At 39.4% G+C, this 13,363-nt stretch overlaps 1 protein-coding gene across 3 annotated transcripts in view; it reads left to right on the top strand.

Annotated features, from left to right (window-relative positions):
- Window positions 1-13,136, top strand: part of LOC134927886 (cadherin-10-like) — a 680,078-nt gene extending 666,942 nt beyond the window's left edge. For all 3 annotated transcript variants that reach the window (XM_063922965.1, XM_063922966.1, XM_063922967.1), the window contains one exon: window positions 12,056-13,136. In XM_063922965.1, the coding sequence (XP_063779035.1) occupies window positions 12,056-12,543 (488 nt within the window). In that variant the 3' untranslated portion in view covers window positions 12,544-13,136. The remainder of the gene's footprint in view (window positions 1-12,055) is intronic.
- The last annotated feature ends 227 nt before the right edge of the window (window positions 13,137-13,363 follow it).

Raw genomic sequence — 13,363 nt, 5'->3', positions numbered from 1 at the left:
TGATTTTATGCTTGAAGGCATCAGCCCACACCAATTGTTACTATACTGTATGTTGAAAACTCAATAGAGAGTTTAGTTAAGCACATGAAACTTCAGAATATAATTTTTTTTGCAAATACAGAAACCCCTTAAATGCTAAAGGCCAATAATACCAGCCTAAGGGGGTAATTCCAAGTTGATCGCAGCAGGAAATTTTTTAGCAGTTGGACAAAACTATGGCCCTCATTCCGAGTTGATCGGTCGCAAGGCGAATTTAGCAGAGTTACACACGCTAAGCCGCCGCCTACTGGGAGTGAATCTTAGCTTCTTAAAATTGCGACCGATGTATTCGCAATATTGCGATTACTAACTACTTAGCAGTTTCAGAGTAGCTTCAGACTTACTCTGCCTGTGCGATCAGTTCAGTGCTTGTCGTTCCTGGTTGACGTCACAAACACACCCAGCGTTCGCCCAGACACTCCTCCGTTTCTCCGGCCACTCCTGCGTTTTTTCCGGAAACGGTAGCGTTTTCAGCCACACGCCCCTGAAACGCCGTGTTTCCGCCCAGTAACACCCATTTCCTGTCAATCACATTACGATCGCCGGAGCGATGAAAAAGCCGTGAGTAAAATTACTTTCTACATAGCAAAGTTACTTGGCGCAGTCGCAGTGCGAACATTGCGCATGCGTACTAAGCGGATTTTCATTGCGATGCGATGAAAAATACCGAGCGAACAACTCGGAATGAGGGCCTATGTGCACTGCAGGGGGGGCAGATATAACTTGTGCAGAGAGAGCTAGATTTGGATGTGTTATTTTGTTTCTGTGCAGGGTAAATACTGGCTGCTTTATTTTTACACTGCAATTTAGATTGCAAATTGAACTCACCACACCAAAATCTATCTTTCTCTGCACATGTTATATCTGCCTCCCCTGCAGTGCACATGGTTTTGCCCAACTGCTAAAAAATTTCCTGCTGCGATCAACTTGGAATTACCCCCTAAGCTCTGTGATGGAAATAGTATTTATGACATCTGGAATAAGGTTACACTGTAGTTCATAAGTTATGCAAATTGTATTATGGGCCCCAGTGACCATTCATAATATGCAGAAAATTGCAGATACAGTACCTTGCTGTTGCAACAGAAATCAATTACTATTTGCAACATTTATAAAAAGAGATAGGCTAGTATGATGTGATGATAAGGTCTCTGTGGGTATACATTTATACCAACACTGATAGTATGCAGCAATAAAATTAAACATATTAACCTTTTTATCACAGGGATGAAAAAAATCCTCCTATGGGGCAACATCATTAATTATGGGTAAAAAAAATCTAAATGTAAAACCACTGGTAAAGACTAAACCATTCCTATCAACAGACATAATCCATAACCCCTTCTATTTGGCCATTTGTCATAATTACATGAGCTACTACTGATGCTTATCACTAGCTGGTGTCATGAGTGGTGTTGCCCAGGGTGGTGCTAAGAGGAAAGAGGTGCCCATCATAAAATAACACATTAAAGCATGTTGCAAAACCTATGTAAAAGCAGCCTAAAATGTTTTGGATTCTATCGGCTACCTATTCATTGCAGGAGTATGTTGCCCACAAGAGTGGAGTGGGCCAGCACTGTTCTCCCTTTGTCCATCCCCAGCAGTCACTCACCAGCATGTCTCCCTGCATTTTTTTCATCTTGATCGTCAGCTTCTAATTCATGTTGGCTTATCCTGGATGTGTGCTGGGGGACTTCCAGGATATGGCACCTGACACTATATGAGGCCATACCCTCCTCAAAAGGCAGATGTTTCCCTTTGCTTGTTTTTGCCATATTATTGGCCACAGTGCAGCCCGACCTACAGCATTAGTCAGTTTCTGACTATAACAAAGGGTAGACAGAGCGCACACTGTTGCTGCCTCACCTCTGGTATTTCACTGGCAGTCCCTGTATTTCCTGCGGAGCACTACAAATTTGGTTAGCTTTAACTATAAAATGATTAAAATAATGGTGGTCATTCCGAGTTGTTCGCTCGCTAGCTGCTTTTAGCAGCATTGCAAACGCTAGGCTTTCCCGCCCTCTGGGAGTGTATCTTAGCTTTGCAGAATTGCAAACGAAAGATTAGCAGAATTGCTAATAAATAATTCCTTGCCGTTTCTGAGTAGCTCCAGACCTAATCCTAGATTGCGATCACCTCAGTCCATTTAGTTCCTGGTTTGACGTCACAAACACACCCTGCGTTCGGCCAGCCACTCCCCCGTTTCTCCAGCCACTCCTGCGTTTTTACCTGGCATGCCTGCGTTTTTTTTAACACACTCCCTGAAAACGGCCAGTTTCCGCCCAGAAACATCCACTTCCTGTCAATCACACTACGATCACTCGAGCGATGAAAAACGTTGCTCGAGCTTGAGCAAATCTCCAAAGTTTTGTGTTAAATTAGTGAACGCATGCGCACTGCGTACCATGCGCATGTGCATTTTCCACCTAATCGCTCCATTGCGAAAAATGGCAACGAGTGAACAACTCGGAATGACCACCAATAAACAGATGATATTTATAAGATATAAATATTTTCTTTGTATTATTCTAATCATTGTTATAGCCAAACATCCTTGTTCAGAATTGCATATTTCCAACTTCACATATGTCTGCGCAGAGGATATGAAAATATTAACTTCTGGTGATTCAGAGTCATGCACATCTCATCCACATCTTCCCTTGTAGCTTAGTAGCTGTAACTCGGCAGCAACTGGGAGTTGCAAGTAGACTTTGGGGTCTATTCATTAAGCAGTGAAAAGGGTAGAGAAGTGAGCCAGTGGAGAAGTTGCCCATGGCAACCAATTAGCATTCAAGTAACCTTTATCAATTGCATTCTATAAAATTATACATAGCAACTGATTGGTTGTCATGGGAAACTGTTCCACTGGCTAAATTCTCCGCCCTTTTCACTGCTTCATGAATAGACCCCTGTGTGTTCTGAGGCTTTTTTCATTTTGGTGTATTTGGTATTGCAGGCTTAGAAGAGTTGTACATACTTAGAAAACTGATTTCAAAGGAAATTTTGCATAGAATATTGTGTAATCTGGTTCAAATGTACAGTACATCTGGAAAGTATTCACATCGCTTCACTTTTTCCACATTTTGTTATGTTACAGCCTTATTCCAAAATGGAATAAATTAATTTTTTCCCTCTAAATTCTACACACAATACCCCATGATCATGATTATGTTAAAAAGTAGTTTTTTTGAGATTTTTACAAATTTATTAAAAATAAAAAAATAAAATCACATTACATAAGTATTCACAGCTTTTGCTCAATACTTTGTTGATGCACCTTTGGGAGGAATTACAACCTCAAGTATTTTTGAATATGATGCCACAATCTTGGCACCTATCTTTGGCCAGTTTCACCCATTCCTCTTTGCAGCATCTCTCAAGCTCCATCAGGTTGGATGCGAAGTGTCGGTGCACAGCCATTTTCAGATCTCTACAGAGATGTTCAATCCGATTAAAGTCTGGGCTCTAGCTGGGCCACTAAAAGACATTCACAGAGTTGTCCTTAACCCACTCCTTTTATATCTTGGCTGTGTGCTTAGGGTTGTTGTCCTGCTGAAAGATGATCCGTCATTCCCAGTCTGAGGTCAAGAGCGCTCTGGAGCAGGTTTTCATCCAGGATGTCTCTGTATATTGCTGCATTCATCTTTCCCTCTATCCTGACTAGTCTCCCAGTTCCTGCCACTGAAAAACTTCTCCACAGCATGATGCTGCCACCACAATGCTTCACTGTAGGGATGGTATTGGCCTGGTGATGGACAGTGCCTTTTTTCCTCCAAACATGATGCCTGGCATTCACATCAAAGAGTTCAACTTTTGTCTCATCAGACCAGAGAATTTTGTTTATCATGGTATGAGAGTCCTTCAGGTGCATTTTGGCAAATTCCAGGTGTGCTGCCATGTGCTTTTTACTAAGGAGTGGCTTCCAACTGGCCACTCTACCATACAGGCCTGATTGCAGGATTGATGTAGAGATGGTTGTCCTTCTGAAATGGTTCTCCTCTCTCCACAGAGGAATGCTGTAGCTCTGACAGGGTGACCATCTGGTTCTTGGTCACCTCCCTGACTAGGGCCCTTCTACCCTGATCACTCAGTTTAGATGGCTGGCCAGCTCTAGGAAGAGTCCTGGTGGTTCCAAACCTCTTCCAAAGATGGATGATGGAGGCCACTGTGCTCACTGGAACCTTCAAAGCAGCAGATATTTTTCTGTACCCTTCCCTATATTTGTGCCTCAAGACAATCCGGTCTCGGAGGTCTACAGATAATTCCTTTGACTTCATGCTTTGTTTTGGGACCTTATGTAGACAGTTGTTTGCCTTTCAAATCATGTTCAATCAACTGGACTCCAATTAAGCTGTAGGAACATCACTAATTAAGCTGTAGGAACATCTCAAGGATGATCAGTGGAAAAAGGATGTACCTGAGCTCAATTTTGATCTTCATGGCAAAGGCTGTGAATACTTATGTACATATGATTTCTTAGTTTTTTATTTTGAATAAATTTGCAAAAATCACAAAAAACTTTTTTCTTGTTGTCATTAAGGTAATGTGTGTAGAATTCTGAGGGAAAAATGAATTTATTCCATTTTGGAATAAGACTGTAACATAACAAAATATGGAAAAAGTGAAGCGATGTGAATACTTTGCAGATGCACTCTATGTGAATAAAGACAGTGAATACTTTCACAAACAGAAAGATGGGGCAGAGCAATTACAGGAATGTGGCAGCTCTGAATATAAGCAGATATTTACATTTATTTCCAAACATGCGAAGTGGCCATACATTTGGCTGATTGGGGTACAACTATGAATAATAATTACATAGTAACATAGTATCTGAGGTTGAAAAAAGACAATTGTCCATCAAGTTCAACCTATTTGTGGTCTCCTATGCATGATGATTTGACTAAAATTTCTGACTGATGCTGCTGTCAGCCGTTGCATTTTATCCCTATTTATAGTAATTATAATGCATGACTATGCACCATACCCCTGGATATCCTTATCCATTAGGAATTTCTCTAACCCATTCTTAAAGGTGTTGACAGATTCTGCCATTACAACTTCCTCGGGCAGGGAATTCCAAACACGTATTGTCCTTACCGTGAAAAAGCCTTTACGCCGTATTGTGCGGAATATCCTCTCCTCTAACCTTAGCGAGTGTCCGCGAGTCCTCTGTGTTGATCTAACCAAAAACAGGTCCCGCGCAAGCTCTGTGTATTGTCCCCTTATATATTTGTAGATGTTGATCATATCCCCTCTTAGTCTCCGCTTTTCCAATGTAAACATGCCTAGTCTTTCAAGCCTTTCCTTGTATTCCATCGTCTCCATGCCCTTAATTAGTTTGGTCGCCCTCCTCTGTACCTTTTCAAGCTCCAGGATATCCTTTTTGTAGTATGGTGCCCAGAATTGTACACAGTATTCAAGGTGTAGCGCACTAGTGATTTATATAACGGAAGTATAATACTCTCGTCCCTAGCATCAATACCCCGTTTTATGCATGCTAATATCTTATTAGCCTTCTTTGCTGCAGTCCTACTTTGGGTACTACTGCTTAGCTTGCTATCTATGAGGACACCTAAGTCCTTTTCCAGTACAGAATCCCCTAATTTTACCCCATTTAGTAGGTAGGTGTAATTTTTGTTCTTGTTACCACAGTGCATTACCTTACACTTGTCTGTGTTGAAGCGCATTCTCCATTTGGCTGCCCATGCTTTTAATTTAACTAAGTCGTTCTGAAGAGACTCGGCATCCTCCTCTGTATTTATAGCCTTACACAATTTGGTATCATCTGCAAAAATTGACACCATGCTCTCTAGACCTTCTGTTAGGTCGTTAATGAAAATATTGAACAATAGCGGTCCTAATACTGAGCCTTGCGGCACCCCACTTAGCACTTCAGTCCAAGTTGAAAAAGATCCATTAACCACAACGCGCTGCTCCCTGTTATCTAACCAGTTTTTGACCCAAGTGCATATTGTGCTTCCTAGCCCTGATTCTTGTAGCTTGTAGATAAGTCTCATGTGTGGTACAGTATCGAACGCTTTGGCAAAGTCTAAAAAGATTACATCCACGTCTTTACCCTGATCTAGGTTTGCGCTTACTGTTTCATAAAAGCCAAGTAAGTTGGTTTGACAGGATCTGTCCTTCATAAACCCATGTTGATTCCTTTTAATGACCTTATTGACTTCAAGGAACTTCTGAATACTATCTCTTAGAATACCTTCCAATACTTTCCCCACTATAGATGTAAGACTAACTGGTCTATAATTACCTGGTTCAGCTTTACTTCCCTTTTTGAATATAGGCACTACTTCCGCTATACGCCAGTCTTTGGGAACCATACCTGATATAACTGAATCCTTAAAGATCAAAGATAGCGGTTTTGCCAGTTCAGAGTGAAGCTCCATTAGAACCCTTGGGTGAATACCGTCGGGCCCTGGTGATTTATTAATCTTTAAATGTTTTAATCAGTCACAGACTACTTCCTCGCTTAAATAAGTACCTATCAGTGGGATATTCTCATTATTGAGATTGTGTGTCAGTCCCTGAAATGGGTCCTCTTTAGTGAATACTGTTGAAAAAAACTAATTTAGTGTGTCCGCTATGTCATTATCATTTTTGCTTAAGACTCCCAACTTGTCTTTTAAAGGGCCTATACTCTCCTTCTTTAATCTCTTGCTATTAATGTATTTAAAGAATTTTTTGGGATTCACTTTGCTTTCCTTTGCTACTAGTTTTTCAGTTTCTACTTTAGCCGCTCTTATTTCCTTTTTGCAAATTTTGTTACATTCCTTATAGTGCTGAAATGATTCTGCTTCCCCGTCAGATTTGTATTTTTGAAATGCTCGCCTTTTCTTGCCCATAAGTTCCTTAATCTTTTTGTTAAGCCACATCGGTTTATGATTTTTATTCCTTTTTTTGCTACGCATAGGAATAAATTTGAGTGTATTTTTAGCTAGCAGGAATTTTAGTACCTCCCATTTCTCCGTAGTATTTTTTCCTAAAAACAAACCTTCCCATTCAATATCCCTGAAAAATACCCTCATCTTTTCAAAATTTGCTTTGCTAAAGTTTAGAGTCCTAGTTGAGCCAGTATAGGGCTGTTTATGGAAACTGATATTGAATGTGACCATATTGTGGTCGCTGTTTCCTATGGGTTCCCCTACTATAATACCTGATACCAAATCCCCATTGTTTGTTAATACCAGGTCTAAGATTGCATTGTACCTAGTTGGTTCCTCAATTAGTTGGACTAAGTAGTTATCATTAAGTGTGTTTAAAAACATATTGCCCCTAGCAGTATCACATGACTCGTTTTTCCAGTTTATCTCTGGATAGTTAAAATCTCCTATCACTACTATGTCTCCTACTCCTGCTGCTCTTTCAATTTGCTTTAGTAACAATTCCTCATCAGATGCGTTGATACCAGGCGGCCTATAGCATACACCCAATACTAACTTTTTTATTCCTTTTTCCCCGCATGCAATTTCTACCCATAATGTCTCGACAGTGTCTACAGTCCCCTCCTGAATATCTTCCCGTATATCAGGTTTTAAAAACGGCTTTACGTAAAGATACACCCCTCCACCCTTTTTATTTAGTCTGTCTCTCCTAAACAGTGTATAGCCCTCTAGATTAACTGTCCAATCATGAGATTCATCCCACCAAGTTTCAGTAATGCCTATAATATCATACTGTTTGCTTGCTGCAAGTATTTCTAGTTCACCCTTTTTACCAGTAATGCTTCTGGCGTTTACATACATACAACTAAGATAAGTATTTTCCCTTGCGTTAGGGACATCTTTCACCTTATGTAGCAATGATGACCTGTAATCGTCATTGGTTAGTGCTTTGGTAAAATCCCTTTTAGTACCCATGTTAGTAACCTTACCGCCTGCTTTTACCCTCCCCCCAACTTCTCCCCCATTTTGTTTACTACCGCCATCCCCACTATTCTCACGGCATGACCCGTAGTTTCTAGCTAAACCCTCCCCCCAGGCTCCTAGTTTAAAATCTCCTCCAACCTTCTAACCATCCTCCCCCCCAGCACCGCTGCCCCCTCCTCAGTCAGGTGCAATCCGTCATGACAAAAGAGATGGCGCCTGACTGAGAAGTCCGCCCAGTGTTCCAGGAACACAAACCCCTCTTTCCTGCACCAATCCCTAAGCCACACATTTACCTCCCTAATCTCCCGCTGCCTCCCAGGACTAGCGCATGGCACGGGTAATAATTCCGAGAATATTACCTTAGATGTCCTTGCCTTCAGTTTCTTTCCTAAGTCCCTATAGTCTTTCTTAAGGACATCCCACCTTTCGCTAACTTTGTTATTGGTGCCAACGTGCACCAAGACCGCCGGGTCTTTCCCAGCCCCTCCCAACAATCTATCTACCCAGTCCACGATGTGCCGTACCCGAGCACCCGGGAGACAACAGACTGTACGGCAATCACGGTCCCGGTAGCAGATTGCCCTATCTGCCTTCCTGATGATAGAATCCCCTACCACCACCATCTGACTAGGTACCTCTCTATCTTTTATCCCAACTGCGCCAGAGGGACCGCTCCTCTGGATGCTAGAGGGAGCAGTCTCCTCCGGCACCGTCATTTCTTCACTATCATTCTCCGATTCCTCGTCCAATCGGGCAAATTTGTTCGGGTTTGATAGTTCGGAGATGTCGAGCCTCCCCCTCTTTTTCTTCCTTCTTACTGTGACCCAACTGGCTACCTGATCATCATCCTCTTCTACCAGTGACCCCTCCCATAACTCCTCCACCGTTCTGTCTAAACTACGCTCGAGATTGTGAATCTCCCTCAGTCGCGTAATGGTTTGCTCTAGATCAGTTACCTGGGCTTCCAGGGCAACAGTTCGCACACACCTCGTGCAGATGTAATCACACTGGGCCGGTAGCTCCAGGTGTGCATACATCTTGCACGACATGCACTGAGTGAGGTCCCCAATCACAGCCCCTCCCATATTGTTTGTAAGGTCTAACTCCCTGTTACTCTCAAAGAAAAAGCAGCAAAAATAAAAAGTAGAAGACAAGCAATCTCACTTATAAAATAATTAAGCTGGCTTATACTTATCTATCTTTGTGCGGGTCTTTGTCCTTCACTTTTATGCAGCCGTAGTACTCTCTCCTGCGGCACCTATACTCCACTTAGCAGTTGCAGTTGTTCCAGCTCACTGCACATCCTTTTCACTCGGCTTCCAGCTCCTGACTTAGAAATCCAAGCAGCACTTAAAAGAGACAAGTCTTTACACAGAGCAGATTACATATTACATATTCAAATGTTTAAAACTCTCTGAATACCAACATCTTTTCTAGAGGCTACATTACTCCTACTTATACTATTCACACTTGTACACTCTGGCCACTCTCCCAGTTTCCACTACTCTTGCCTCAGCTGTTCTTTTTTCCACTAGAGTGTAAGCTTTCATAGCTGCAAGGTCCACCCTAAGCATTTCAGTTTTTGTACCATTAATGATAATGTTTTGCCACTGTCAGGTATTGTGGCTCATTGTGGTGCCACAAAATATAATAATAAGAAGAATAAGAATAATGTTATACAAACATATTTTTAAATGACTTCACCAAAGGCATTTAATTTCTAAATATTTTGTTACTACCTATTTTTGAGCATGTTTAATAGGCCATTCTGTTAATCTTCATTTAGTTTTCATTGTGGTTCAGTTTTTTTCTGATCGAGTACCATGACCTTTTCCAGCCATCTAAATAAACAGTTTTGTATCTAATTTTATTTATTTTATCTCTACTTATTGTTTATGCCAAAGACAGAATCTGTAACCAGTGGTTTAATATTCCTGGGGGAATCTTTATGTTTAATCTTTAGTGAATAAATGTAATTAAGATAAAGTTAAGGGTCTATTTTTATCACATACATGCAGTATCGGAGATATTGGGGAACTAAAAATAGATCAAAGGTGAGGTACTAAACTTATTAAAGGGTTAGAGACACTGGAGTATGAGGAAAGGCTCACTAGGTTAAATATGTATGCAATAGAAAAGATGCGACTAAGAGGAGACATCATTAATATCTTCAAATATGTAAAGGGTCATTACAAGGAGTTAGCAGGGGATTTCTTTATTAATAGAACGCTGTATAGGACACGTGGGCACTCACTGAGGCTGGAGGAGAAAAAATACATTACAAAACATAGGAAAGGGTTCTTCACCATAAGGGCAACAAGGATTTGGAACTCCCTGCCGGAGAAGGTAATAATTAGAGATGAGCGGATTCGGTTTTACTCGGATTTACTCGGTTCTCAAAACGGCATCTTATTGGCTCACGGATGTCACGTGTTTTGGATAGCCAATCAGATGCCATTTGAGGACCGAGTAAATCTGAGTAAAACCGAATCCGCTCATCTCTAGTAATAATGGAGGACTCTGTAAATTAATTTAAAAATGAATTGGACAGTTTTCTAGCTGAAAAAAGTATCCAAGGCTATAGCATTTAATATATTGACATTAAGTATCTGGGAGTGGTACGAAATATAGTTGTCAATTGGTACGAAACCATTACTTCAGCTGGTGCATTATAATGAGCACAGCTTAATAGAGAATACAGGTTGACCTGATGGGCATTTTGCCTATTTTCAAACTCACTAACTATGTTACTATGTTACTATGTATAAAACAGAGGTTCCCAAACTCTGCCATTACAGTGCAGGTGTTAAGGATATCAATGCTTAAACACAGATGATTATATAAAAATTGACTGAGGTACCAATTAAGTCACATGTGCTCTTGCATGGATATCCAGAATACCTGGAATGTAATGGTGGAGCTTGGGAACCTTTGGTATACAGTTTAGTACTGTATACAGATGTAATGATTTTCAGTACAGTATTTAGAATAAAATATTTATATACTGTATAAATACATCCACACATCCTCAACCATAAATTATGTAGAATTAATTTTAAATAATTTGACAAAAATGTCAGAATTCAGTAAAAGTATCCAAAATTAGCCTAGCATTATTACTAATGCTGTAATTTATTTTTACAGAAAAACATGTTTCAAGAGTATTCTTAATTACAATGAATCATTATTGTGTGTTTAATTGTATAAAGTATACAATTTTAAGTTACAGATTTTAAGAAGTGTAATAGTACAGGGCCAAGACCTTACAAGGGCTTCTGAGTAACACACAAAAAGGATTATTCAGAGTTGTTAGCAAACAAAAAAGTTAGCCACTGGGCAAAACCATGTGGCACTGCAGGTGGAGTAGATAGAACATGTGCAGAGAGATTTAGATTTGGGTTGGTTAAATGCTGGCTGCTTTATTTTTACACTGCAATCTAGATTTCAGTTTCAACACACTCCACCCAAATCCAAATCTCTCAGAACATGTTACATCTGCCCCACCTGCAGTGCAACACGGTTTTGCCCAATTGCTAACTTTTTGGTTTGCTAACAACTCTGAATAACCGCCAAAGAGCCAGCAAGCCTGGATGGCCACAGCAGCCAAATATTATTGAAAAGCAATGATAAAAATGCATGGTATATACTGTATATATATATATATATATATATATATATATACACAATGGTTAATAAATGATAAGTAATAAATAAATATTTTGTACAATATGCTAATGGGCTATACACACAGCTCACAGCTCCATGCATGTAGTCCACTGACACTATTTTTTTATCTGCAGTAGCAACTATTGTTGAATCAAGCATCAATTTGCCATTTGTAACATGCCCACCATAGTTCCATTACATTCACACAAGAAACAATTTTGCATTCATGCACAATGTAGCCACTCAATTAACACACTTTAGATGGGAGATCAGGCACATTAATCAATTGAATTCCCCTAAAGATCTAGATGTCTATTCAAGGACAGTGATGTTTTGTGTTGAATATTTGCATCATAGTGGAATTTGTTTTTTATGAGATGTTCATTTTTCAGTCAGAGATGTTTGCATCTACAATTAATATTTAGTTACTAAATTACATATTTTGTTTTGCCTTTTTTATGCAGTTATTGTGGTGCTATTTGCTGCCCTGAAAAGACAGCGAAAGAAGGAGCCATTGGTTTTGTCAAAAGAGGACATCAGAGACAACATTGTCAGCTACAATGATGAGGGAGGTGGAGAAGAAGATACGCAAGCCTTTGATATTGGCACTCTTAGAAATCCTGGTGCTATTGAGGATAAGAAACATCGCAGAGATATTATACCTGAAAGCTTGTTACCAAGAAGAACTGCTTCTGTTCCAGACAATACGGATGTCCGTGATTTTATTAACCAAAGGCTAAAAGAGCATGATAATGATCCCACTGCACCACCATATGATTCACTTGCAACATATGCATATGAAGGCAATGATTCCATAGCTGAATCTCTAAGTTCTTTAGAGTCTAGTACTACAGAAGGTGACCAAAACTATGAATACCTCAAAGAATGGGGTCCACGCTTCAACAAACTAGCTGAAATGTATGGCAATGGGGAGAGTGATAAAGATTCCTAACTTGAACAATGTACCATCACTCTTTTTTATTTGAAAGTGGAATAAATATTGCGGGCACTTGGAAATAGTATTAACAAGTTTAAAATACATTTTTGTTCTGACACTCAGCACAGTGTTAAAATAATAACAATAATACATAAAAAAAAGAAAAAAAATATTTTTACCACATTCATTTATTTCATCAGTTTTTATTCTATGTAGAATATCACCATAGAGTATGGCTAATGTTAATTATAAACCATGGATCGAATGCCATGGCTAATATGTTGTCTGTCAATCAAACAATCATTTTGAAAACTTGAAAAAAAGAATACTTCCTCATACAAACTCATGTATACATTGCTTCGTTCGGGTAAAATTGGCTGCCTTTCCATTTGCAGCAGTTGTTTTTTTTCCAGAAGGGAGAAGGAAATGATTTTTCTGATACATAATGTACATTAAAATTTACAGAAATGTACATGTGATGTTAGTGTGATGCAGCTGGTGAAGATATATGTTAGTAGAAATTCATTTCATCAAATAGTATCTTGCCAATGTTTTATATTTATATTTTTGTATTTATTTTTAAGAAATAAACCTGTTTTTACAACTTGCTTAATGACTAGATGATTTAATACTGTAACACTAATCAAAATACATGTTTCAAATATGTGTAAAATTAAAGCAAAATGTATAATCCAATTTATTCCACTAGAAAAAAAAACATAGTTTGATTATTTTGTTATAATGCTCTTCGTGAGTATGTTTTTGTCCGTGGAAAGCTTTTATTCACAAAATAAACACTTAATAGACATCAGTATTAACAATCACAAATGCAGGT

This window comes from Pseudophryne corroboree, chromosome 5 (assembly GCF_028390025.1).
Source record: "Pseudophryne corroboree isolate aPseCor3 chromosome 5, aPseCor3.hap2, whole genome shotgun sequence".
Lineage (NCBI taxonomy): Eukaryota > Metazoa > Chordata > Amphibia > Anura > Myobatrachidae > Pseudophryne > Pseudophryne corroboree.
Note: the sequence above shows the minus strand (reverse complement) of the source record. Positions and strands in the feature narration are given on the sequence as shown.